Source organism: Chaetodon auriga, chromosome 24 (genome assembly GCF_051107435.1).
Source record: "Chaetodon auriga isolate fChaAug3 chromosome 24, fChaAug3.hap1, whole genome shotgun sequence".
NCBI classification, from domain to species: Eukaryota; Metazoa; Chordata; class Actinopteri; order Chaetodontiformes; family Chaetodontidae; genus Chaetodon; species Chaetodon auriga.
This window is the reverse complement of record NC_135097.1, coordinates 16,587,497-16,615,092: the sequence shown is the minus strand read 5'-3', so window position 1 is coordinate 16,615,092 and position 27,596 is coordinate 16,587,497. Positions and strand designations below refer to the sequence as shown.

The 27,596-nt window shown below is 41.2% G+C and overlaps 1 protein-coding gene across 1 annotated transcript in view; it reads left to right on the top strand.

The window, feature by feature from the left end:
* Positions 1-27,596, top strand: part of adam19a (ADAM metallopeptidase domain 19a) — a 166,011-nt gene that overhangs the window by 108,987 nt on the left and 29,428 nt on the right. Inside the window, exons 6-10 of the mRNA XM_076725023.1 lie at positions 11,296-11,479; positions 15,485-15,550; positions 16,167-16,238; positions 16,601-16,767; positions 21,565-21,649. Of these exons, the coding sequence (XP_076581138.1) occupies positions 11,296-11,479; positions 15,485-15,550; positions 16,167-16,238; positions 16,601-16,767; positions 21,565-21,649 (574 nt within the window). The remainder of the gene's footprint in view (positions 1-11,295; positions 11,480-15,484; positions 15,551-16,166; positions 16,239-16,600; positions 16,768-21,564; positions 21,650-27,596) is intronic.

The window sequence follows — 27,596 nt, the reverse complement described above, 5'->3', positions numbered from 1 at the left end:
GCGGAGCTCTAACTGGTATATGCAGGTATAGATTGGCATAAAATTGTCTGAAGATTTTGTTTATCTCATCAGGTGAATGTGGGGGCTTCCCTGCTGAGTCCTTAATGGTGGAGATTTTTCTTTAGTTTATTTAATTTGATTTGCAAAGTATTTACCTGATTTATTATTGTGGTGGAAATTTTCTTGTCGAATGAATTGAGTTTTCTTATTCATAATTTCATTTATTTGGACTTCATACTTTCATTCTGGTTTTCTTTTATTGGGTTACTCTCATGAATGTTTTCAAATTGTTTGATTTTTTTTGTTTAGCTTCGTGTTCTTTTTTTTTCTTTATTAACAGAAAATGCAATTATTATACCTATTCAAACTGCTTTTCCTGTTTCCCACAGAAGACTTGATGATGACTTTGCAGAATCATTCATGTCTTGGAAGGATGCCGACACCTTTTTAATGAGACTGTCACAGTCAGGTTGAAGAGATATGTTAAAGTGCCATCTGGTGTTGCCTTTACGTAGACTGGCTTTATTCCATCTAAGTGTTATGGGGGAATGGTTGCTGATAATGATGAGGTGGATCTTTGAGTGAAATATTAGATATGATTTATTTGCTGGTAAGGAAGTCAATGTGCTCATGCACTGTTTTACTGTTTCTGTGGACTGCCAGATTAATGTATTGTTTGAAATGCTATGTGGTCGACTGAAGGGTTGACAACTGTGTTAAAGTCACCTCCTATGACATTTGAAAATGAAAGAAAAAAGGTTGTAATGTATGGGTCAACAGTATTTAGGTCATACATTCCCGATAAGGTGAATCTTTGAGTCTGAAATGTTAGGTATGATTTACTGAGCTGTTGTTGATTGATACAACATGAATGACAATAACATTTACTTCAGGATCAGTGATGGTGGTGGAATGGACTGTATATAGTCAGGATTATATTGTATTCAGCAGTTTTGCAAATAAATCAGCAGTCGCTGGTTGTTGGGCTGATGGTGGCAGTTTGGTTCGGGGGCGTAGTTAACAAAGGCTGCCTCTCTGTGCCTTTCAATTGTGGACTCAGGAACAATCAAGAGGTTTGCATCAGAGGATCCAAACAACCTAACAGGCACATATGTCTTAACCATGTCGGACAGATAGGACGGGCAAAGTTATTCAGTGATTTAAAACCAGTAAAAGAATTTTTAAATGATTTCTGTGACAGAACATGTTGTCACAGAGGAGCTAATTCAGCTCTTTATATATATAGAATTTTTAAGGTTTGTGATTCAGCTCTGGCTAAGAGCAATGGTTTCAAATGTGTGTTGAGAGTTTTTGATACAGGGGAGCGTGAGTGTGTGTACCAATGCATGTGTATGTGTGTGCATAGTACAGCAGGACCTTCAGACACAAAACACATATAGGCAGAACAGAACAAGATGCAGAGGAGAGTCAGCCTTATTGGGTTTAATAGTTAATGCTTGATACTGGCGACATCAGAAGAATGGAGACAAGCGGAGAGGGGAGGTAGTGATTGACTGGCATTAAGGTGGGGCAGAATTGGGAATTGGGTATGGGTTATGTCGTTGTCGTGATCCAACTATCCATCTATCATATGTGTAATTTGTCCACTGAAATTATTGCTTTTTTTCATTCTTTCATCATCTGTTTTTGGATTGGTAGATTTCTTGTATACTCACTTGAACACTTGAATCCGTAGTCTGTTTCTTTTAGCTTCCTGCCTTGTTGTTGAAGTTTCCAATGATTGGCCCTGATCAGCTGCTGGTGTTCTTCGGTCCCAGACGGTATACGTGGTGAAATGTGATGTTGTTGACAGTCTCAGGAGGCATTTTAAGCTGTTTAGTCATGAATTCCTTGATTGATTTTTCTGGGTCGTCTGTGGTTTGTTCAGGAATGCCGCTGAGAACTGGTTGTCTCATACTGTGTGCTTCTAAGTCCAGAATGGTTTCTTTCATGGCTTTGTTGTCGGCAGTGACAGAGCTGATCTGGGTGGTAAGTGTGCTGACAGAGTGTTATGAGTTGAGTGATCTGTTTGCCTTAGTGAGAGTGTCTATTTACCCCTGACTGAATTGCAGGCTGTGGCACTGTGCCTTCCCTGTGCAGCACGTCACTGAGTGTGATTCTGGCATCAAGTCCGGAATTTTTTTTCGAATAGAAATGTGGATGGTGTTGAACTTGAGCTGCAGAGTGAACCTGACCGGAGTCTCTTTCTGTATGGAGTGAAGATGGCTTTGCCCATTTTCATGTTGTCTGTATTGCCCTGATTCATGTTGCAGATTCTGTTGACGTCTTTGTCAATGTACTCTTCCAGATGATTCAGGTTGTTTGATGTTGCATTCTCGATTTGAATGGGAAAAGAGAACAGTCAAGAAAAAATGAAGAGGACTGAAGGTCTAATGTCCAAGGAGAGATGTTTGTTTGGATCAATAGTCTAGCATTTGGGAGCCACCATCTTAAGGCATCCCTCTCTCTTTTTGAAAATTTTGCTATATTTTGACAATGAAACTCAAGAGAGACCTGATAAAACTTGGTTGCCACAGGGAGGCACCGACAGGGGATGTCTGGTGGCCACATAGTCACCTTGTGTGGATACGGGCCAACAGGATCAAGTCATGAACGAACGCTTCTGCAAAAATGACTGAAACATTACGTCTCAACTTTCAACTTCCTGAACATTTATTACATTGGCTTATTACATCGACAAAATGTGTAAAGTTTATGCATCTCTCTCATACTAGCCAGCAAAGTCGTCTCACATTACACAACACTTCACTGGAAAACTAATGACACTGTCTTAAACATTACTGCCACCCTGTGGCCTCCACAGTCACTGCACTCACAATACAACCAATGAAATGTTTCTGTGTTTAGAATATTTAAGCTTTTAAACTGTATATTTTAACTATATGAATACAGTACTGTATTACTGTGTCAGTAAACTAAACACACAGCAATTCAACTGATTTAGGATGCAGTTTTCACATGATGAAGATATAAAGTCATTAAGTGACAGATAAACATCATTAGGCATAGTCTGTACTGTATAGAAATATTATAAAGGGCTTGAAATGGTGAATTATGCTGGTTGTTCTCTGGAACAAAAATGTGATTTTCAAAACATGCTTTTACTGACAATTTGATGTCATCCTAATCAAATATGATAAGCAGTCTGTGTTATATATTTACCTTAGTGAACTATTCTGTATTATACATTTAAGTTTTATCAAGTGACTCTCAATTGCTGCCACCTTCTTTCTTGACTGCTGCATTCCTTCGCCTGGTTCACTGGGATTTTGACCTCTGCACTCAGGGAAGCTATTTGTTTATTTCAGTATCAGTCTGATGTTTGCCACTGAGCCTGGAACTGTCCCTCAACACGTTTGGAGAAAGTTTTGTCCAAATACGGAAAGTTCAGCTTGCACTCTCAGAGCTCCTTTTTTCTTCAGATTGTACTGAAAATGACTAATTTGATCCTCTCTGGGGATCCAGGCAGCAGTTTTAAAGTCTTAAATTTTCAGTGCCGCAGACAGATTTGAATGTGAAACGCCTCGCATATTGAAGGCTCAGATTGAAGCTTTCTCCTGGCAAAGATGTTGCACATCCTGAGGACTTGTGTCCCAAAAAATATATTCATGAATTTGATCCAATAAAAGAGGCATCAAGTTATAGCTCAGTGGGGCTTTAGCAGGAATTAATTCCAAAGTCTGTTCGGTAAATCTAAACCGATAAAGAGTTTGAGGAAGTTTTTCATCAGGTTGTAAGAAAATCTTTATATTTTTTTGTCCAATAGAAGCTGGTTCAGTGCTGGTTCAGAGCTGACATGTCTGTCGACAGTCTTCAGTCCCTCTGTCCTGATCTGGGAAGGTAGCCAGATGCTGCTTGTTGACAGCAGCTTTGATGGCAACAGAGCAGACGTGGGGGAGAATAGAGATCTGGAAGCCAACAGAATGTAAATGCTTTCTAAATGTCTCGTCATTCACAGAGCTGTCCAAATGTGAGCGGATCAACAAAAGTTTGTTCTTGGACTCAAAAACAAGCTGAGGTCAAATGAAGCCTTTTACTTTCAGTGAGGGATGCATAAGTAAATTAAAGCTGTGACAGGCAGTTTATTTTTGGCATCATTGGGCAAAAATCCCATAAGAACCTTTCAGCGTATTGTAATTCAAATGGTCTGAGAAAAAATGAAAAAACTCTGTGAAATGCTGGAAGGACATCTTTGAGAAGACAAGTCAGGGCAAGAGGGACTGCAGGTTGAGGTTTCTCAGGTCAACTCCTACTTACATTATCCGAAAATTATTCCAACAATGTTCAAACACAGAAAAACTGTCATTTTATTCAAGGTAATGGTGCATTTAATGTGGTCACCTGTTGATCTTTTAGGATTTGAACATTTAAAGGTACAAGAGCAACTCCATGTGTTGTGATTCCCGTTTATTTTCTACACCTATTGTGTTTGATAAAATAATCTTAATTCAAAATCCATTGACAAGCAACCTCTAACATCTAACTATCTACGACCTCAGCTGTCTGACAGTGAGTGATGGTCCTTCAAAGAGGTTTGTGTATGCACACTATTTGGCCCACATCACACACAAAGAACACTATCAGTTGTTACCCTGCTTGCTATAATTGCATATATTGTCTCACAGTGGAGTCTCTGTCAAGATGCAAGGTGGCCTCATATTTTTGATGAATCATTGTGTTGCCAAAGAAGTGGACGTTTTGCTTTTTCTGAGGCCAATTTGAAGGACCAAAAATGATCATATGATTTCATGATATGATATCTGATTTCAAACTCTTCAGTTCAACCCCTGAGTAAATTTGTCTTGTCCCATAGAAACAGTGTGTTCTGTGGTCATTACCATCAAACAAAACTGTCCAAATGCAGAACCGTCCAATGGCCACCATGAGTTCATCGCTACATTGCCCAATTCCTAACTTGTCCTTCTGAAACCTATTGGATGTGGTCTTCAGAATGTTGCCAGTGTCAAGCAAATTGGCCAGAAAACACTAAAAACACTCTGTGCAGATATGCAGCAGGTCACAGTTATCACTCATGTTTCATGCCTCCATGTAGACCATCTGATGCTGTGAAACTTCCCCAGCTTCAAAAAGGAGATTCTTTTCTCTTCATACATCTTCTTCAGCATGGCAGTATTTTTTTTGCTCCACCTTTTGTAAATACAACTGACCAGTAGCATGACAACAGAGCAATTAAATGTCTCACAGTAAAGAACCTTGCAATCAGCTGATTTTGTGCAGTTCTTGAGTTTTGGTAAAATGCTGTTGAACATGCTAGTGCTGACAGCAGCCAACTCTGTCGTCCAGTCATCATGGAAGAGATTCACTAATCCAGCCATTATATATGTCAGCAGCTAATTCAGACAATTCAAGGAAGTCTGAGGTAACCTCTCCATTGTTGCACACAGCCACATTGTATACAACCTCAGCAGACTGTTAAGCACATTTTACTTAGGTCTACGTACTGTGTACCAGTCATATGCACCACTGCCTATTAACAAGCCTGCTGATCAGTGGTACACTACAGTGAATCTTGGCAACAACTGAGAGGAAGACAAAGAAAATGATTTTTTTCTGACACAGGAATGGAGGTGCCTATGAGGTGGAGGTCAGAAAGCACGTACTGTTTGGTGGCCACAGCGGCAGGGTCACAAAAGAAAGTGCAGCAAGTGGCTGCAGTAAATGTACTGAAAGCGGCAGATGGGACAGCACCAGAAACGTAAAAGAAATTGGTCAAATCTGAAGTTCGAGGCAAAAGAAATTACATCCCACTGTCAGAGCACATCTGCTCCTGGTAGAGGCAAGGGCACACCTGAGCTCACACCTCTTGATACACAAATAGCCCATTTACTCCAGGAAGCAAGTGTGTGCGGCAGCTACTGCAGTGTCTCTAGTGTGCTCTCATGTTCAGTGCATTGACTTTACACACAAAAACTATGTAACAATGAAAATTGTACTGTAATCGTTATATGTTTATATTTCTGACACCACAGGACCCTTAACTGGCCAAATTGAAAATATAAATTGTGTATATGTAATGCACAAAGTAACAAACCAACAACAGTATTAACATAACTTTTATGTAAACTATCCAGTTCATGTCCCCCAACCGATTGTTTAACCTCAGATCCAGGAGGAGCAATGTGGATTGGAACAGTGGACCGGCTCTTTAACCTTCCACTTCCAAGGCTGCTGGGGGGGGTCATACAAGTTTTCATATCCAGTCTGCATGTGTTTTGTGGACTTGGAGAAAGCTTAAGACCATGTACCCTGGGGAGTCCTGTCAGGGGTATTATGGGAGTATGTGGCACTGGGGCCGCTACCATGAGCCATCTGGCCCTTGTGTAACCATAGTGAGAGCTGTGTGCCCATTCTCAGCACAAAGTCAAACACATTTCCAGTGGGTGTTTGCCTCTGCCAAGGTTCCACATTTCCAATCATGTATGTGATATTCATGGACAGGATTTCAAGGCGCAGCCGAGGTGGAACCAAGAATGTCTGCTTTTTGCAGATGACGTGGTTCTGTTGGCTTCATTAGATTGTGACCTTGGGGTGGATTGCAGCTGAGTGTGAAGCAGCCGGGATGAGAGTCAGCACCTCTAAGTCTGAGGCCTTGGTTCTCTGCTGGAAAACAGTGGATTGCTCCTGCCAGGTTGGGGGAGTGAGTTCCTGGCCCAAGTGAAGGAATTCAAATATCTTGGTAGTGGTAAAATGGCGCATAAGATGGACCAGCGGATTGGTGTGGCATCACAACCCTGCACAGTAATGCAGGGTTGGACTGGACTATTGTGGTCAAGAGAGAGCTGAGCCGGAAGACAAAGCTTTCAAATTGCCAGTTGTTCTATATTCCAGCCCTCACCCATGGTCATGAGCTTTGAGTCCTCACGAAAACAACAAGATCGTGCATAGAAGTGGCGGAAATGAGTGTCCTCCACAGCGTGGCTGGGCTCACCCTTTCACTACGCTCAGACATCCAAAGGGAGCTTGGAGCAGTGCCACTGCTCCTTTGCATGGAAATGAGCCATTTGAGGTGGTTCAGTCATTTGATCGGGGTGCCTCCAGGGCGCCTCCCCTCTGAGATTTTCCTGGCATGTCCAACCTGTAGGAGACTGTGGAGTTGACCAGAACATGCTGGAGGGATTAGCATAAAATGATGATGTCAGAAAAATATGAAAGGAAACAAATAAAATCAGCAGAAAGATGAAAGAAGTTTGATGTGATTCTGCTGGGAAAAGAACAATGTGTTCTTCCAGAAGCCATAATGAAAGTGTTCTGTCAAGGGTCATCTGGATTTTAATGAGGAGTTGTGAAGATTCTTGGTGTATGCAATGGATGTGTTGGCACGGATAAAAGAGTTTGAAATGTACCTTGATGATACCTTTTTATTGTGTTACAGCTGCAGTGTTGTATGAAATATCCTCATCAGTTTCTTGGTGGATTTTGATTTTCTTTGGAATGGACAAACTGCGCAACCCTGTAGTACTTACAGGGAAATGATGATTATGCAAAAGAAAAATCTCATGATTGCAAAAAAAAAACAAAAAAAAATCTGAGTTACCGGAGGCCCCTGCTGCCAGGATAACAAAGTTTCTAATCAGAACTTTTGTTCAGGTTTCAGCATTGACCTTCTCTGTTCATATCTGCAGTCCTCCAGCAGTTCTGTGTGTTTTCATTTTCACTCCTGCCTGCAGTTCCCAGCTCATTTTCCCTGCCAGCAACTTTCATGCCATAATGAGGTGCTTTGTATTGACTCAGGATGAATTACATGGTTTTAAGGGAAATTGTTAAACAGCCTTGGACACATAATTACTTAAGAACAAAGGGAAAAAAAACTACTGTATTTTCTCAGAAAGCATGGCTTCGAGCTCATCTGTGCCTGTATGGTCAGCAGTGTGGATGAACACAATAGCCAGCACAGCCCATCTCACAAAAACCAATTTGATTCCCTTTGTGTCTATTGTGTCTGCTGTGAAATAAATAGCAACTCTGACAAAATCTTCACAGACAAGGTGAAATAGTTTTCATACAAACTTCAAATGCATATTGAACCACAGGGAGTAGAGTCTGCATGAATCATTATTTCTCAGCGCCAGGACAGTGATGGATACCCACAAAAGGCTCATCAAGATTCCTTACAATCTTTGTGGTTCCATAGTAACACTTCATTTATAAATACAGTCATCAAAATTAAAATAGTCCTTAGAAATGTATAATTATATTGTTTTTTGTTGTCCTTATATGGATTTAAAGTTTTTAATAGTTGTATGATTAACCAATTCTAAGCTATTTATACTGTTGATATTAGAGTCTTACTGATATTAATTACTTATGAGGCTGATAACAGTATTGATATTTGAAAGTTAAAAAGTATGATAACATAGGTGTTCATTCTTCAACATGAACATTCTGTTGCTTTTTACAGCTCACTTTCAAGCCCGCTTTCTTGATAATAAAAAGGGTAGGACTGTGATTTCGGGTCTCACTCGGGTAAATAGTTGAATTGAAATCAGGATACTGGCTGTGGAAAACAGTTTTTTAAAATCCCTAAAGTAAAATGAAAGATGGATGGAGACAGGTCAAGAGGTCAGAGGTCAGGTGACTTAACTTTGCTGGAGACTTTGGAGGGTTAAAGTTTAGGCTGAAGGTGATAGAGGGCTAGGGTTATGAGTCACAAGTGAAGAGTCACATGTCAGAGGTCAGACGCCATCTTCTGGGATTGAGGCAGAGTAATTGGATGAGGGTTTAGTGAGGAAATGTAGACAGTAGAAGATCTTCATAATAACAAAAGTACAAGCAGGGCTTCATTTGTACTTGACCCTGTTGGAACAGAATCCAAGACCTTCTAGATCTGATCTGGCAGCTCTTTTGTCACAATCAAAATCTGTAGATAAATTTTGCATAATAATTAATGTTCCAGCCCCACAGCTAAGCAAGTGAGTGCTTGTGCTGTGAAATGGTAAAACAAGTATCCTAAGTGCATGTACAGCAGTGTCCATTGTACTGAAATGGAGTGGAGGAGATCGATAGACACACAGACAGAACAGTTTAGTTTCTTCGCCTGCTTGCTTTTGTGGTTGTAAATAGAACCTTTGGCCCTAATTCTATTCTCTCTCAATTGCAGCAATCAAAAAGCACAGACAGAAGGCAAACGGTAGGGAAGTGAAGGGACAGACAGACACACAGGCAGACAGACAGATAAATAGAGAAAACCCTAAGCAGCTGTTTCTCCGTCCCTCCCCTGCTGATTTTGAGTGAGTGTTGTGAATGTTATGATCAATAAAGATGAATAAATAATGCTTTGTTTGCGGTGACAGTTTTGTTTACTTTTAACAGCCCGCGCCTAGCCGTTATCCAGCGCGTTTTATGACTTTTTATCTCCTCCTCACCCTCCGGATCAGCACCTGCTCTGTGTTCCAGGACCTCCTGATTTACAAATTAATCACTGAGTATAAAAGTATGTGTCTGTCTGGATGAACTAAGAGGCTCCATCTCCTCCACAATCTGTCTTACACACACTCATACACACTTACACACATAGTTTGGATATTCCCCCAGACAGTAACTGTTGCAGGATGACACTCTTTGCTTGAAATTGCCTTTTACAGCCCTCTGTTGTCTGGGACAACAAATCTTGGTCATCATCATGGCTTTTCTGTTAGAATATATAGAGGACTAAACTTCAAACACATGACTGAATCATTGTCTCCTCATATTTCAGCTTCCCCCTGCATAGATCATTTTTCGTGGATCATAGATTAATAAAACCCCATTTCCACCTGCTGTCAACATGTTATGTGTGTCTATAGGAGGTTGTGCGGGGTGTCCATCAATCACAAGGTCGGTAGTTGGATCCCCGTCTCCTTCAGCCAGCATGTTGAAGTGTCCTTGGGCACATACTGAGCCCCAAATTTGGTCCCAATGCTGTGTCACTGTCTGTGTGTGAATGGGTGAATGTGCCATGTATTGTAAAGTACCTGGGGTGGTCAAACGTAGACTAGAAAAGCGCCACAAATACAGTTCATTTACAGTTTATCCAGATACATTAACTCAGAGGTTTTCAAACTGAGGGGCACTGAGCACTATGAGAGGTGAAAAGGTGCATGCCGGTGTTCTAAAAAGGAAATAAATTATTCTGCCAATATGTAAACAAAATCAGGCTTAAAGGGTGGGAGGTGGGGTTGTAGCCCACTCAAGAAAAACAATAAAATTGAGAAAAATCAATCAGCTTTTTCATGTTACACTGGCAATATGTTTTGACATTAATAAGACTGAGTATGACACCCTCGTCTAGACATTCATGTACAGATATCTGCAGTGTGTCGAAGCCATAGTAGGAACAGTATTCTCAGTTCTGTCTGAGATGGGGCCCATAGTGTCAGACTTGCATTATCTGGATAATTTCATTCCTCAAAGATCTTCACAATGTCTCCTGGTATTATAAGTATACCTGGAGTTCTTGTCATATCAATTCTGCCCACAGTGTGATTTGATCTCTGTATGGAAATTGGGTAGGTGGAGCTGGCATTATGAGAAGTAATGTGGGGCACTCAAGTCTGGATCATGTACAGCTGGAGACAGCTGACGGCATCTGTTGCCTTCCTTTAGGTCGTCTTGCCAGGAAGATTATGTTTGAATAGAACTAGTTTGTACAAAGTGTCATCCAACCACATCAAAAGAGCTCTTTCAAATGTCCACATTGAAAGGTGGGCCAAAAAGCACTGCGTCATAGAGAGAAGCAAGACAGGATTAATTGGGCAAGTGGCGATAATGGTAATGATAATGCAGAGTTTCAGACAGTCGCTTCTCGGAAGCAATATTGATGATGCACTCTGTTGTACGCACGAGAAGAGACAGGAGTAGTTTTAAAGAATGAAAAAAGAGCTTGATAAAGAAGTTCATGTCCTGCCTCCTTTCACTCCTCCATCAACCTCTGCATAAAGTTGTCACACCCTCCACCAATTCCAACATGTGGGAGTGAGGGCTTGACAATCCAACAAGCACTTTGTTTGAAGCACACTGAAAAAAACACAGATTTAAGATTTCTTAGAAGTCCATTGTAGATGAGTTGCTTTCGCTGTGACCTTCATTAAGAGATCGTAACCTAATAAACTGCATCTTAAAGGTTTAACTGGCACTAAGAAAAAATGGGCAGTGTTGTATCAAACGTTCTTTTCTTAACCTTTCTACAAAAACTTCTTTATCTCATTTATTAACCCCTTTTGCTGTCTTCACATGCTCACAAGCATTACTTCTCTCCATTTCTTCTTCCTCACACAGGGGCCTGATATCCTTGAATTCTAGTGACACCTACTACCTTGAGCCAATCAGCGGTGTTGATCCTCTCTCCCACTCGCTGCTGAGTGCAGAGGAGCTGCCAGTTAAGGGTGGAAACTGTGGCCACCACCATCAGACAACACAGTCCAACCACATCTCCGACCTGCTCAGATCATTTCATTCACGGGTGAGTTTCCCCACACACCATTCATTTGCTCCAAAACATGGTTAGACACTATTAGGTTATTTTCCTAATAAAAATAAGTAGTGCTGCAACACTAGAATTTTGTCTTCAACCTGAAACTGTGCCTCAAGACAAACAAGTGAATTTCCCAAAATACTGTTCCAAAAAAATCAGAAAAATGATTTCTCCCACAAAACCATGGCAAAAAAAAAGAAATAAATAAAAAAAGTGTCTCACCAAATTTGCAGTAGACAGTTTTGAAACAACTTTTGTTTATGGGTTATGATCTTCATTTAGCTGCAAAGGAAATCCACATTCCCCTCTTGGTTCCAGTTTTGGTGGACTAGGGTTCATTTGCAGTCAGTCAGAGTGTTGTCACATCAGACTTCTCATGAGGGTAAGTCAGTGGGTTGAGTTAAGTCTCAAGGCTACAGCTCTGGTAGCAACTCTAAGAAACATATTCAGTATGTGGCTGTTTTGATGAGTGCTCTCGCTGTATATCATTGTGTGATGGCTTCACACAGAGCAGAGGGAAGTTTACCTGATATTCTCTGCAGCAAACAGCAAATTCTTTTTTCTGATAATTTCCTGCCATCCATGGCAGCCCTAACGTGGATTCAATTCCAAAGCTAAAACCTCCACCACCAAATACCTTTGACAGAACCCTGGCTTCAAAAAGATCTGTAACCTGTATCCTGTAACCCAAGACCTGTAACTTTCAGATACTGAAGACAGCATCAGAATGTTAATATAGGATAATCAAAAGCCACTTGAACAGTCGAACAAGTTAGATATTGTGGATACACTCAATGCTGGCATCTGCCATGTCCGACCAGATGGCTGCAGCCATAAAACCTCTCATTTTATTGACTGAAACCTCCAGTGTGTATGATTTAGTGACATCTAGCGGTGAGGTTGAATATCCCTCACCTCACCACTCCCCTTCCAATTATGCAGGAGAATCTTTGGTGGCCGCAAAACTCACCAAAAACGCCAGTGTTTGGTCTGTCCGATCTGGGCTACTGTAGAAAAATGGTGGTGCAACATGGTGGACTCCAATGAAGAGGACCCACTCCTTCTACCAAGCTCATTCTAATGTAACGAAAACACATTGATTCTTATTCTCACACTAATGAAAACATAACTATGAATATTCTATTCCATTTCTGCCAGTAGATCCCAATCAATCATACACACTGGACCTTTAAACAAAAATGCATTTAATGGATAGTGAACTGAGAATTTAAGAGGAAGACTGTGGTATTCTTTTTTTTTCAAAAGTGACACTGTCACAATTTTACTTGAGCACCTGAAATTCCTTGCTAACTCCATACAAAACAGCAGAGGTTGGAAACTAATCGCGTGAAGCCGGTAAGCCAGTCAAGTCAAGTAGACAGCTCGAGTCAGTGCTACAGTCACATGGCATCCTCCACTCGAACGATGAATCCAACACATGCTTTGCGGTAAGGCCTTCACACCAGCATGCACCTGTAGGCTCTAACTGCATTTTCCTGTGAAGTGGGGGATACAGTTAGCCATCGTCAGTTTAAGGGTTCTCAAAGGTTCTTAGTAGGGGATGCTGAGTTCAGAGACCAGTCAGCAAACACTACCAGGCACATTCTCTATATTCATGTGCAATAACACTGCGCCATTTGAGTTGGCTGACTGAAATCATCGAGCTCAATATGACACACAGCTCAAATGTTCCTTACTCGTTGGCTGTAGTCTAGCCATGATGCACACACATCTGAAATATTCATCATCGCGACCTTTCAGTGGGACCATTCAAGCTTTGTGTTGTTTGTAAAGAAACTGAATTTCACAGTGGGCACATTGAAATAGACACAAAAGTAGTTGTGATTAGTTTGCCTCCTCTAAGGTGATGGACTGAGTCGTAATTCTCTTATGGTTTGGTTTATTATGCAACGAAATGAAACCACCAACCACATGGGAACATTTGGCTCTTTGTCATAAGAAAACACAATATTGAATAGGTCTCTGTGCCATTTTAGTGCGCAAAATTACTGTCACACCACCTGGAAATGGAGGGAATTGTGGCTTTGACTCAGCTTTTCAGGCCTGTTAAAGCCATGGCTATACAGTAAATTTCCTGAGCCCTCATAGACAAGAAAAACTCAACACAAGTCTAGTTTGCTCATCTGCAGTTATAAATGATAAAAAGGCTCCTCAGTGGGTCATTTTGCCTTCATCTGTCTCCACTGCTGGGACAAACAGTCATTCCTTGGTTTTCTTCTCATATTTCTTCCCATATTTATCATTTTCCCATTTACGTTCTCAGTCACTTTAAACTGTCCTCATCTTTCTCCCCTCCTCATATGCTAAAGCCCTCTCAGCTTTCCACCAGGGCATCATCCTTTTCCCCTATTTCTTTATCTTCCTCCTTCCTGCACCATACCCCTTGGCTCTCCCAATTCCCTCCTCTGCCACCCATTAATCCTGGGTTGTTATGCAGAAATGCCAGCCACAGCAGACTCCAGGCTGAGTCCAATGCCACTATTTGCCTCTCAAATAAACATTGCAATGTGTTAATGCATTAGTTCGGATGTGTGTGTGTGTGAGTGTGTGTGAACTCCACAGGCTGCCATCACAACATCACAGATTCCCCACCAATCCGCAATATTGGTGTTAGGTCCAGACCGAGCCAAGTAGTAGTCTCCCCCGCACGTAAATCATTGAGTTTTAATTACAGCAGAGCCTTACTCTAATGGCTGTAATCAAGTATTAGCAGGGTGGAGACTTAATGATGGAGGGACATAAGGAGTCGTGAAGCTTTGTAAAGCAGCATGGATTGCTAAGAGGTGTACATTTTGGGCTTTTCACCTCTTTATGTACCCCTTTCAGACTGTGTGTTTTATTAGGTCGAATGATCACACCTGGTTTCTTGTTTTGTTTGCAGTCCTACACTGACACCAGTACCTACCACAGTGTTTTAAATTCCACATTTTTCTATTCAGTTTGTCCCCCAGGATTGTACTCTTGTTAGTGTAGAACAACCTCTGCAGTATTCAAGACCATGGTACACTGAAAACCTGGATGGTAATGGGGATCGAAAATTACAACATTCCACCAGGAAAACTGTAGATTAGACATTTTGTTCTGTTGTACTGCTGCTGTGTCTGTACACACAGCGCTGCCGTATTGACTTTGTGTGAATAATATTTTACATAGTGTTCTACAATGCTTATATCTGAAATAAAATCATACATAATAACAAACATAACAGCAAAAAGTAAAAATAGTTTGTCTTTCTCAAATAGCTGTAGTAGAACTATTTCAATAAAAACTGCCAAAAAAATGGAATAACTTATGTTTGTTGTGTGTTTCATGTAATTTACAGTTTCTTGTTTTATTGTAGTTTAATTGAATTCAAATTCATTTTAGTTTTGTCATCTATATTCCAAAAATTTATGGCTCTGTCTGCTTGTGTATCATGTACATTTAACACGAACACATTGTGCAGGTGCTGGTCTACCAGAAAAGGTGCTGATAACATTCGTCTCTATGGCAGCAACATCAGTACTTTCATTCCATCTTACTATAAATAAAGCTGGCTAAACAATAGCCTGCTTTATTTTTAGTAAGGTGGAATGTGCTGACACTAGTAATGGGAAGAATGATGTATTTTATACAGCAATTCTATTCTTAAATGGATTCAAATAGCAGTCAGATGAAGAAGAAACACTGACAGCATACAAGTTTGCAAAACTATGCTGACTCCACTTTACTCGATGACAGAAAAAACTGAATCTAATGGCCAGCTTCTGGTAGAGTTCTCTGGTTCTCAGAGCTCCTCGCAGTGTCATGGTGGTTGTTAGTCGGAGTCACTTTAGAGTGAAGTGTAAACAACAGTCCCATGAGGCCAAAATGCTAATATACTACTCAAATGTGATTAGAATAATATAGTGTAGTACAGTATAGCATCAAGTAGCACAGAGGCCTGGTGTACTGTGCATAACCATGTTCCCATCTGCCTTTGTCTGCTGTCAGGTTAAAAGGAACACTTGGGGTACAACCAAGTACATGGAGCTGTACATAGTGGCTGACAACACACTGGTAAGTTGACAGTAACTCTCCACCTACTCCATCCATGCCACCGCAGAACATTCCTCTGTGCATCAGCGCAAGCGCCACATTTGTCCACTGACATCAGTCAACCAAAAAATGACACGCCGGGATGGAAACAGGGTCCGGATCTTAAACAATTATCTCATTGCAGCTAATGGAGCTCTTTCATACTGAGAGCTCGGAGCTGACATGATGAGGCAAACGCATGTGGAGACAAGGCGGAGGGATTTGTCTGCTTAATGAGGGAGAGTATTTAGGTGGAATCTAAAGGTGGAAGGGCTTTTGGATAGACACTAAGCTACAGTGATGAGATGCTATGTCTTCATAAAAGGCCGTTTAGGATTCGGTCTGCTACATAAATGCCATGGTAACAGCACATGGTGATGAATACGAGCCTGGTCCTCGCCTTCTGTAAATGGTATAATTATGATGATGGACCGGGTAGAAGTGGTAAAGCAGGCCTGGTCGGATATTAGTGTTGTTTTCATGAGTCATTAGTCTCTGCACAGAACTTTAAAAAGGATTGTCTCTAACATTTTATTTATTTTTCTGACCACTGACCTCATTCATGCGCTAATACTCCTCCATCTTCCCTATCCTGCAGTTTAGACGGCAGAATAAGGACTATGAAAAGACCAAGACGAGGATAATGGAAATTGCCAATTACGTGGATAAGGTAGGGCTGATGGGTTCCTCTGCTGCGCTTTGCAGTTCTCCAGAGAGCAAAACAGCTCCATTCAGCAACTACTAGACATTGTACAGTTGTCACATATTTTTGATGTCATCTATTGCTAATCTGCTTTGAAGTCTGGTGTCTTTGATGTTCCACATAAATAATGAGTGAGCGAAAATTGTACACAAATATCTGCAGTCCAATGACGCCTCATTAGCATTTAATCATTAATGTCCTTCAACAACCCTTAAGAGGAGATTTAGGAGAAATCGCCCCATGTGACCAGACTGCGTTATGGGAGCTTGTGAAAAGGTTGTGTGTGTGTGTGTGCAGGTACATATTTGTTGTTGTTTTCGTGTGTTCAGTTCTACAGGGCTCTGAACATCCGTGTGCCTCTGATTGGTCTGGAGGTTTGGACCGACAGGGATCAGTGTATTGTCACCGAGGAGCCAAATGCCACCCTCTGGTCCTTCCTCCAGTGGAGGCAGAAGCTGAAGTCCCGCAAGAAACATGACAACGCCCAGCTGCTGACGTGAGCAATGGACAGATGCACACAAACGCTGACACACACACACCTAAGCTATGCCAGCCATGAGCAACACATGAGTCCACTGTCAGTGTCTTCACTGAATCTGTCCAGTCACAGTTCTGCTGTGAATGTGCTCACAGCCCAAAACACTGTCAGTGTGGGCACACACACACACACACACACACACTAAAAGTTGATTTGAAGCCTAAGTTTGCTTTCACACCTGTAGTTTGGTTCATTTGGCCCAAACCAAAGAAAAGTAAGTAAAGTAAGTTAGTAAAAGCTTTTTAGTTCAGGTCACACCCTTTCAGATGGTCTCAGTCTGATTATTTAGTCTGCAAGTGGCATTGTTTACAGTAGGGATGTGCGCACTTATTCGAGTAGTTGATTAAACACATTTATATAATGGGTTAATCTGTTCATAATGCACGGCAGGGTTTCTGTTATCTGGTAATGAGATTGTTTCTTTTTTTTCTGGGAATATCTGTTGAGGTCTGACATATTTAAGTCTCTCCAGTCACAATGTTGTTGAAAATAAGAGTTGGATGTGAAAATACACTGGCTCTGCATGCTGTTTTCCTCGCTGCTTCTCTCCCGATTTGGTGAATTAAGGGTTTATTTTGACCAAACCAGAGATGTGATGGTTGTTGAAACAATGGAAACATGAACCAAGAAGGTTTTGATGAGTTTTATTGTTTTCTATCTAGTTTTAGGGAAGTGTTTTACAATGGTAAAATTACTGTTTCTGTAAATGGAGTCTGGTGGCTTTGGCCAAAGTGATATAGCCATGGTTTCTGGTTAAACAGACATGATCTTGCTCTTTAACTAAAGAGAAAGTTTTGACAAAGAGCCAAAAAGTCTTTATTTTATAGTTCGCCTGCTCTGCAGGAACTCACAGACATTCAAGCTAAGCTAAACTAAGCTTATCTATTAGATGTAAGAGGCGTCACTTTGCTGAGATCAGGACTCATTCGTTGGTAGGTGAACTGTATTGAGCACTGACTGCCTTCTTAATGGGGGACTGAGAGCATTTTCCAGTTAAGCATCTAGTTACCATTATGGATTTTCCATGTTTGTTAGGTGTCTATTCACACCAACATCTGCTCATACAGATAACATTAATTTTGTAAGAAAGTCCAAAATATTAAACATAATTGCCTAATTGGGCACACACCCCACTGTGTCTGCATAGAGGGATTGTGGCCCCTGGACATCTACTTAAGGTCTCCTAACATATGTAGTGTTATGAATAACTCTGGACAGCCCACAGTTTTATAGCTCAGAGCATACAGTTGATTCAGAAAGCTGTGTTTGCACTCACATCATGCATGACAAAAATAGCGATACTTACTATAGAATGTAATGTGCATGGATTTGTTTGCCAGGTTTTGTTTACAGTGTTCTACTAAAGGAGAGAACAAGAGACAGAGAGAGAGAGAAGCAGAGTAAGAGATCAAGTGAGAGAGAAGGAGTTTCACATCCACAGCCGTATTGTTCATTCCAGAAGCAGCGCAAACACACCCAGGCACAGCTGCCAGCGCCGTTCCTTTTTCTTTTTGGAAAACTGGAGACTCAAGGAATTTTTTGCAGCCTGCATAAGCAGAATTCACCAAACAAATGGGAAAAAAAAAAATCTGAACTAGAACTAGAAAAAAGAAAAAGAAGCCAGACTATGACAGCTGCCCAGACTCACTACCAACTGCTACCATCTTATGTGACATCATCTGATGCAACTCAGAGACGTGGTCTAAACTACTTCGTCTGCCATTATGGCTTATAAAACATAAAAAATCCTATATTTTATTATAATTTCCATGACGCCTTCAGTACAAATTCACCAAGAAATTCAGTCTACAGGTTGCTCTTTAAAAAGCAGTACAGTGCAGCGGCAGCACTGTGGCTAAACGAATGCAGTGTTGACATTGACGAGGGACTGCAGCTGTTACTACAGCTGCCTATAGCGGCCACTTAACTGCTCACACTTTACATTCTTATCTATGACTATAAACTGGTTTGTGCGCTTCAAGTCTAGTTTCTTCTGATTTAACTATGTGGCCTGTGTAGACAGGCTGTTAGACTCAGTGATAAGAAGAACATCAAGCCTGACTAAGCAGAGGAATTACCATTTGCAAATACTGTGTGTTGTTAGATAAGCCAGCAGGGGTAACACGACCATCTGTAGCGCCTTATGGGGGCGTTCATGGTGACTTATAATGCATTCGTACTGCTTTATGGCTACATTGATAAACACACAGAATGCTCTCTGGTGCACTGTATCAACAGGAGAGCTGCCAGTGTCTAGCCTGGACTCTCCTCCTTGAGAAAATAAAGAAAAGAAAGTGCTTCTATAAACAACAAAAGGCTGGGCTGAAATGAAATGAGTGCACATAAACTCAGTAAATAACACGCTGGGGATTGGACCCTTGAAACTCATTTGTTGGAAAATTAACCACTACAGGTCAGAGAACACGGAGTCGTCAGTCATTTATTTTGAAATAACGGTTTGTTTCTGCTTCCATCTTTTTCGGTCTTGCTGTCTCTGCCGCCGTTACTGGTGCAGAAGTCACTGACAAGATAGATGCTAGTATTACTACTATAAGGTTAATGAAGCACAGTGCTATGATGAAGCATGCATTGTTTTAGATGCATCAGTACATATATCACCGTGTCACACGTGATGAGTATTTATGATGCTGCATGGACTGACAGCATATTATGAGTCCTTACTACAGTTGATTGCTGAGGTATGAATGGGTGAGTGTAGGTAGCTCTAATGTGTTATAGGATACATCAGGAAGCCTCTAGTTTATAACTAGTGAAGAACATCCACAATCCACTTGTAATTTTAAGTCATCATTAGTCACATCTGTTGATGTAGTGTACCAGAAAACATTATGTATGTTAATGAGTGTAGTCATAAAGTGCTATTAATGCATCATGACGTACTATGAATGCCCCCATAATGCACTATAGGTGTGGTCTTCATAGAAAGTGGCAGCAACTCCAAGTCCAGTCCTGACTTATATGTGAGATGTGAGTGAGTAACGAAGACTGGGCTTAAAGTCTGGTCTTATCATATACTTCAGATATACTTTAGACAGAGAAAGATAGACATTCAAACTGCAAGATTCACTCCAAAAACATCCAAACATCACGGCAGTCCAGATATAAACTCACCTAGGAAGATAAACATCTGTGCGCCTTAATTGATCATGCAGCATTAAGCACAGCATCCATCTGAAACAGTAAAGGTGTCTGTTCATCAGGTACCGATGCAAAATACTGTCGGGGGAACTTGTTTTGGTAGAACTTTTGCAGGTACGAAGGCTAGCTGTGCTATTGAAACGACTCAATCCTGCAAAGAAAAGCTAACAGCTACTAGCTTGCTTACAGTCCTACCATTAGCAAGAAGGTTAGGGTTAAACTAAGTTGCCATGTTCAGCATAGATCAGTGTGCAAGTTTCTAGGTCTTTGAGGTTGTTCTTGATTTTAACGGTAACATGCAAATAGCAGAAGGGCCTGCAATTAGCCGCCTGAAACAGACAGCTAATTGCAGGCTTGTACCCACAGTCAACATGCGGTGAGTCAGACTAGTTCTAATGCAAGTACTAAAGCTTTGTGACCGTCTCAACCATTTAACTTTTCATGGCTATTCATGCTGCCTGATGAAGAGAGACAGAAGAGTGAGCAAATTATACAGACATGAAAAAAAAAAAGACAGACTACTTTTATTTTCTGTGGATATGACTGATGTGATCTTCCTCAGGTCAGCGTGAAGAACTAAGCACACCTGCCTTTAATACACATAATGAAACATGACATCGTTATCACCAAATCAATCCCACCTGGTCTGTTTTCACCTCTTTAGCTGAGGAAGGCCAGGCCAATTGAAATGATTTCATATCCACCTCAAATAGAAGACGTGAGCCGGTATTTTAAGTTACTCACTACTTAAGACATTTTGCTTCCACTTGATTAATTATTTTAACAAAGTAGCTGTGTTTTTACTTGAGTACAGTTTTTGGTAACTCAACCCACCTCTGACTGACACTTACTCAACAATTACGCGTCATTCTTCCATTGTCATTCGCATCAGGAGGAACTAATCAGTGAAACGGGCTGCTTTCGTCTTTGTTTGGCGTGAGAACCTGCAGACTCTCTGCCCTCCTGATGTTAGTACACAGGGACATAATCATCATTGTACCTCAGCTAATAACAAAGCTGATTAACTCCACATCCTCCCACATGCGCCTCCTGTCCCCCGATGAGCTTCTGTGTGGCTCTAATGACAGAAGCACTCCCAGCATTGGGTCAGATAATTTCATATTTCGTTAGTGTTTGAATTGGCAAATGATTAGTTAAAGAGATTTTATTAAGCTAAAGATCTCGCTTCAGTTGCCTGTAATTAGACTGAACAATTCAGCATGCCAGCAGTGGCAGCGTCACAGCTTGACTGCCGGCGTACACACACTCTGATACACACACCTATACGTTCATCCATAAGCAGTGAATTGTTGGCCCTTCTTGCTCCATAATTAGTTGTGCTATTTTGTTTGGATTCATCAGACAAGGCTTGATTTTGTTTTTGGATGCTAAGTGACAACTGCCAGGGGACCACATGGCGGACTGAGGTTCCTCACAGGCCCTCTTCCACATCTGACAGGCTTGTCATTTCCGCCACTGTGCTCTGCTGTTGCAGCTGCAATCAATGTGCATCCACTGTGGAGCCCGAAAGTGAGCAAGGAGGAGATTAAGGTTAACTGATTTTTCGTTATGTGTGTGTTTGTGTGGCTCTGATAGCGGGGTGATTTTCAAGGGGACAACTATCGGAATGGCACCGCTGGAGGGGATGTGCAGTCTGGAGAACTCTGGAGGCATCAATGTGGTATGTGGGAATACATTTCTCCCCTTTTTTCTTCCAGTCACTCATAAAAACCTTCACCCTCTTCACCCCAAACCCCCTTTCTCACAGCTTGAATTCATCTTCCATTGATTGTCTAAGCTTTTGTGTGTGCTGAATGTCCTCCACAGTATATACTTTCTTTCTTCACTTCTTCATCTTTGCATTCCTTTTGGTTTTTGTTTAGGGTCCATGTTTTAATTATAATTTATGAGGATTACTTTAGGATGAAGGTTAAAGTTTATTGTGCAGAGGTGAGATGTGAAATCAGTGTTTTTATTATCACCAGCTCTGCAGTACCCTTCAGCTCCGTGGAGCTTTTTAGCCTCTTTCAGCTCAATGTTTTGGTTTTACAGCCCGACACTTTTCTACTTTGCTTCAGTCTCATGACTCTCGGCAGCAGCAGCAGCAGCAGCAGCAGGCAGCTGTTTTCAGAGATAAAGCTCTGAAAACCCACTGTGCACTACCTGCTCAGCAGCAAACAGCAGACAGACACATTGGAGAATAGCTGGTGAACATAGTGCAGCGTTTAGCAGCTAAAGAGCCGGATATTTCCCTCAGAAGTTGTTAAAGATGCCCACGTGTTGGTATGCCTACACTGGGGTTATTATTTTTTTATTTTTCAATTCTGTAAAACCTTTAATCTGGGAACTCAAACTTAAATCTGGAATTTTGTGTTTCAGCTTTAAAAGTGCTAAATAAATAATAAAGATAATAATTCTTATTGTTATTATTCTGTTATGTGAGGTTGCACAACTTTACATGTACTAAAACCTCTAATTATTTGTAATGATTATAAATCTGTCTTGATTAATCGATTAATTTCTTTGTCCTTTAAAATATCAGAAAATTATTTTCTCTGAACAACAGTCCACAACCCAATGATATTCAGATATCATAAAAGACTTAAGTCAGAGTAACTTGCCCATTTATAGTAAGTGGTTATACAGTTAGATATGGAGAAAAAGACTCTGCGACAAGGATTCTGCTGAGTGAGCTAATCCCCCTCAATAAACACCCTCGAGAACATAAATCTTAAATCAACAACATGAAACACTGCATAGGGAGGAGGTTGGGATGGTGGAGGGAGCTGCAGCAGCAAACCATGTTGGCCTGGGAATAATCAGCAGAGTAACAGTGATAGTGTCAGATTACGGTGTCCGCGCTGTACACCTGCACGGCTATGATTGGACGTTAGTCTGACTGTGCTAATGCCGTGTTTCATTTCAGTCAGAGACACGTCAAGGAATTGACAATTTAAAGCAAGTTCTCGTATAGTTTGATTTGTCAGAAAAGGCTCCGCTGTTTGAGGGAGCTGTCAATCAATCGAGCGGCGACGAAGACTCTGCTGAGAAAGCTAGTCCCCGAAACAAAGTGACTGCTCCTTGCTTAGTAAGCGTTAGCAGGGAATGCATTAGAACTCCCAAAACAACAAAGCCACTGCCATCCACCCTCCTAAATCCATGCACCAAGCATGTTGCAGTTTTCCTCCAATGCAAGCGAAGCCCTCCTCTGGGATGAAGCTCAGACAACATCCTAACTAGCCTCAGATAAGCATGCCACAGGATAGGTGAGAGTATCATGATTGGGCATGAAGGATACAGTTTCCCGATTCATTCAAATATTCTATACTGAATGCACCTGGCCTATGAGAATCAGCAAACAATTGCTAGACAAATGCTAGAACAGCGCTTCTCATCCAAGATATAACTCAATAATATTGATTATTTCCAGATGAACATGGGACAAGATACCAATAGTATCTTGATGGGAAATATTCCGCAACTAAAATGTGCGGAGATCTGCAAAACACATACTGCTGTAGGCAAGCCAGGCCACCTCGCTTGCAGATAAGTGTACATTCCTTTATATTCCACATATGAACACCCATAAACCAGCAAATAGCATGCATGAGCAAACCGAAAACCACAAAGCGAAATGTGTCCCAGACTCCTCAGCAATGTAATTGAATAGGCATAGGTTGCGATTTTATAGGCAGAGATACAGAAGCATAGCAGATTGAACAGCCAGCCAACATTGCGCACAAGAGACCATGCAGAGCCATAAATGCCATTGATTCATGCTCATCACAAATTGTATCTGAACAACAGCACAGCAGCAGAGCTGAACCGGGGAAGAGCCGACAACAATGCAGCCATAGCTTCTGTGCCTTGCTGGCATTACTGACCAAACACAACCTGTGCCGAGCCGAAGCACGCCAGCTCACTATCAATGAAATGAAAGCACAAGCAGAACAGCAGCAGATGCTAAGCTTACAGCCCGGCACAATGGCGAGTCAAAAACATGTGAACAGGCCCCTGACGGAGCGGTCACAGTTCAACAGCAAACACAGGAAAACTCTGCTTCTGGCATCTGAAGAGATGACTGTTTGACCACCAGCTGACCACTGCGGGCAGCGTGCAGCAGGAGGCACACGGCTCACCGCGCTCATAAAGATCAAGACGAGAAGCACAGGACCATGTCAGGTCAGCTGCAGCAGCAAAGAGCGTTAGCATGGGCAGAGTGAACCCTCTCAGTTATAATATCCATGCTATGCAACTGCATGAGTGTGATTGGAAGTTACTCACCACACAGCTGTTCTCTCTGCTTCTAGTCTTTATGCTAAGCTTAAAAAGATTATTATTGCAGCTACAATAAGGGCATGCACCTTAGGAAAAACTAAGGTTGGGAAAATTCAGTCTCTTCTAACTTCCTTCTGATTTGCTCATTTTTCAAAGTACCTAGCATTTGACTAGTTGGCAATGGCGTGCGCCGACAATAACTTCACTGGCTTATTAATAACTCCACTTCAAAATCTGGCCAATTTCCACAAAGTTCTGTTCTGAACATGCAGTGATCACGCTGTCTCATATTCCATAACTCACAAACATGCACACACACACACAAACACACACACACACACAGAGTGAACATCGGCCTCCCATTCTGTGTCTAGCCATCACAGAACATGTTTTCCATCTGGTCTCATTCAGTGAGGCCACTGTGACACAGAAAATATAGACCTAAGTAAAATGATAGCTTATAATTTTACTTCCCCATTATCCCATTATTTTTACAATTTAACATTACAAAAACTTCAGTATAACCAGAGGAATGGGTACAAGATTCATTGTAACTAAATACGCTTCTTATACAGGGAAAAAACCTCAGGATTACAGTATGAGGAAAAAATCCAAAATACACTTAGTCAGCAAGTGAAACATATGAGCATATAAAGAAAATGCATTAACTACAGTATAAAACTTAAAAAAAAATAAGGGTAAACCAAACACAAATCACACTTACCATCAGAATAAAAAAATCTATATCATAATGATAAATGACAAATTAATGTTAATGGGATAAAAACTGGTAGACATAATTTCCTCGTCGCTGAATGGAGCTGCTAGCTTTCTCCAACAGCAGCTCTGTTCTGTAGCACAGCTCTCATGTAGGCAAACTCAGAGGACGCAGATATTTCCAGCTTGATAGAAGCACAACATCGTCCGTTAAGTGAAATCATCATGCAAGTAGAGCTATAACTGTTTCCATTACCTGTGTACCCACATTTGTCATCAACCAGTAAATGTGAATTGAGTACATTAATTAAGTGTATTAAGTGAGAGAACGTGCACAGAAGGCTGCACTGCTATGGCAGTCAATGATGTAGTAACAATCCATAGCTTTGGCACAGCTCATGCTACACATAGCCATGAAGAAAAATGCCAATATAGCCCCAATAACAGGCAGAACTAAGTGCAGCATACCTGATCCTTGTCAGCCAGCTATGATAAGGATCAACTAAACTGGGCTTTGAATGCAAAGCAGATCTGAAATGTTTTAAAGCAGACATGATATCAGTCAAATTATCTGGAGCTTCATGCACGCTCCACCAGTCGAATTTAAAGCTGCACACAAACCCCCAGCTCTGACTTACAGAAAATACAAGGCTTGCTGATGTTTCGGCAACGTATGAGACTTTAAAGTATCCTTAAACCCCACATAGTACAAGATAAACTGTCTTAACTAGGCTCCTTAATATGAATATCATTTTGTGTTTGAATGACTTTTCCACTTGACTTGTCATTGATTTGTCATTCAAATCAAATTTACTGGCAGTGTGAGCATAATAACAGCATCCTGACCGATACCTTGGTCAATAATGATAGTAATTTGATCCCCCACACGTAAAAACATGATCTACTAAAACACTGCTTTACTGTAAACATGTTTAGGATAGCATTATTATTCTATTTTAACAACATGAGGGATCTATATGAGGCAAGTCTGCGTTGCTTCAGGGATGGGACCCTCCTCTCTGCTGCAGCCTCTCTTGGTTTGTGTAGGGTTTCACTGTCAGATCTTGCCTTGTTGCCTGCAGCTTTGTTCAGCTTGCCTATACATAAGACTGTATGGCTGTATGGCAGTGGACTGAGAGATCGATAGCTTTTCCAGGCTTGATTGGTTTCTAATAGCCTGTTACCTCTTCTGTGGGCAGAGGTGGCTTGTAGAATCCAGATGTCCTATGGCTGAGCGGTGGAGTCACTGCTCACCACCACACAAGTCAGCCTCTGTGGTTTGGCCTTCGGAGTGCTACAGAGCATGTGAAGGATTTCACTGCAGAATATCAGCACTTCCACGCAGTGAACACCTCCCTGTTTTATACGGTCTGCATAATTCAGGAGCAGAGCTAAGAGTGAATGACAGCTTTCAGCAGATCAAAGAGGAGCTAAATTCATCTGAGTACTGTCACGACTGTGTTCATATAGACTTTTTTTTTTTTTTACCTTTGGAACCAGGATGTAGTAGCCGTTTCTTCTGTAGGAGTTTAGCTTAAACTCTACGTGTATCATCTTCAAACACATGTACTGATGACTTTTTGGACTCATTTTCTTTTCCTTCTGTGTGTCTTCCTGAATGTCTTATATCAGTGAGCCATTTAGCAAGTTTTATCAAGTCATTTTTATCCAGTAGTAGCGGCATAGCTGTAGGAATCAGTGTAGATCAATTGCTTGATCCACTGCTTTGGTCCAGACTGAAGTATTTTGACAAATAATATTGATGGGTTGCTGTGAAATTTGATCCCCACAGAATGAATTCCTAATGACTTTGTTGAGTCTGTTAACTTTTCATTGAGGGAGCATCATCAGGTCAACATTTCAAATTGTCCAATAATTTGATTAATTACCAAATAGAGCAAATAACTACCAACATTCCCATCAGCCTCAGCTGTTATATGTACCTGCTTAACATCAGCATGTTAGCATTGTCGTAGCACCCAAATCATCCCTGAGATTAAATACAGCATCCCAGTTGCTGGTGTGGCTGAATCAGTTAGACTCCACCACATTTACAAAACACCATCTCATTTCAAAACACAATTTTTGTGTGAAACACCTCAACAGCGACTCTAAATCTCTTCTTCTTTGCCATCTTTTCAGTTGACAAACAGCAGATCTGCCTCACAGCCTGCTGGCTGTGGTCAGACAGCCCAGCTGACCAAATCATTATTTTAGAATTGCGATGTCAACTGACAAAATCACCATAAATACACGTTAATGACAACAGCTGTGCTGTATTATCGACTACATCGGTGTGTAAAATGAGTGACCGCAGAGGCAGTTACAGACAACGGAGAGTCCTTCTTAACCTGAGCGGCACACAGTCCTTGACTTTCAGTGGACAGTTTACATCATACATTTTGCAAAAGCTTCTTTTAGCCCATACACTGTAAACAGTGTTACCCACTCTGGAGGCTGTTTAGGATAACCTCTGTTTTGAGGAGAGAAAAATGCTGTTTTAGTCTGGACAGAGTGCTGAAGATGCTTTAACAAACTTACTAAATTTTCTCTGGGTGTACTCTGTATACTGATGAAGAGTGTGGGGTTTGTGGATGCTCAACCTAAGAATTGTTTCTAGTTAAATATTTTCA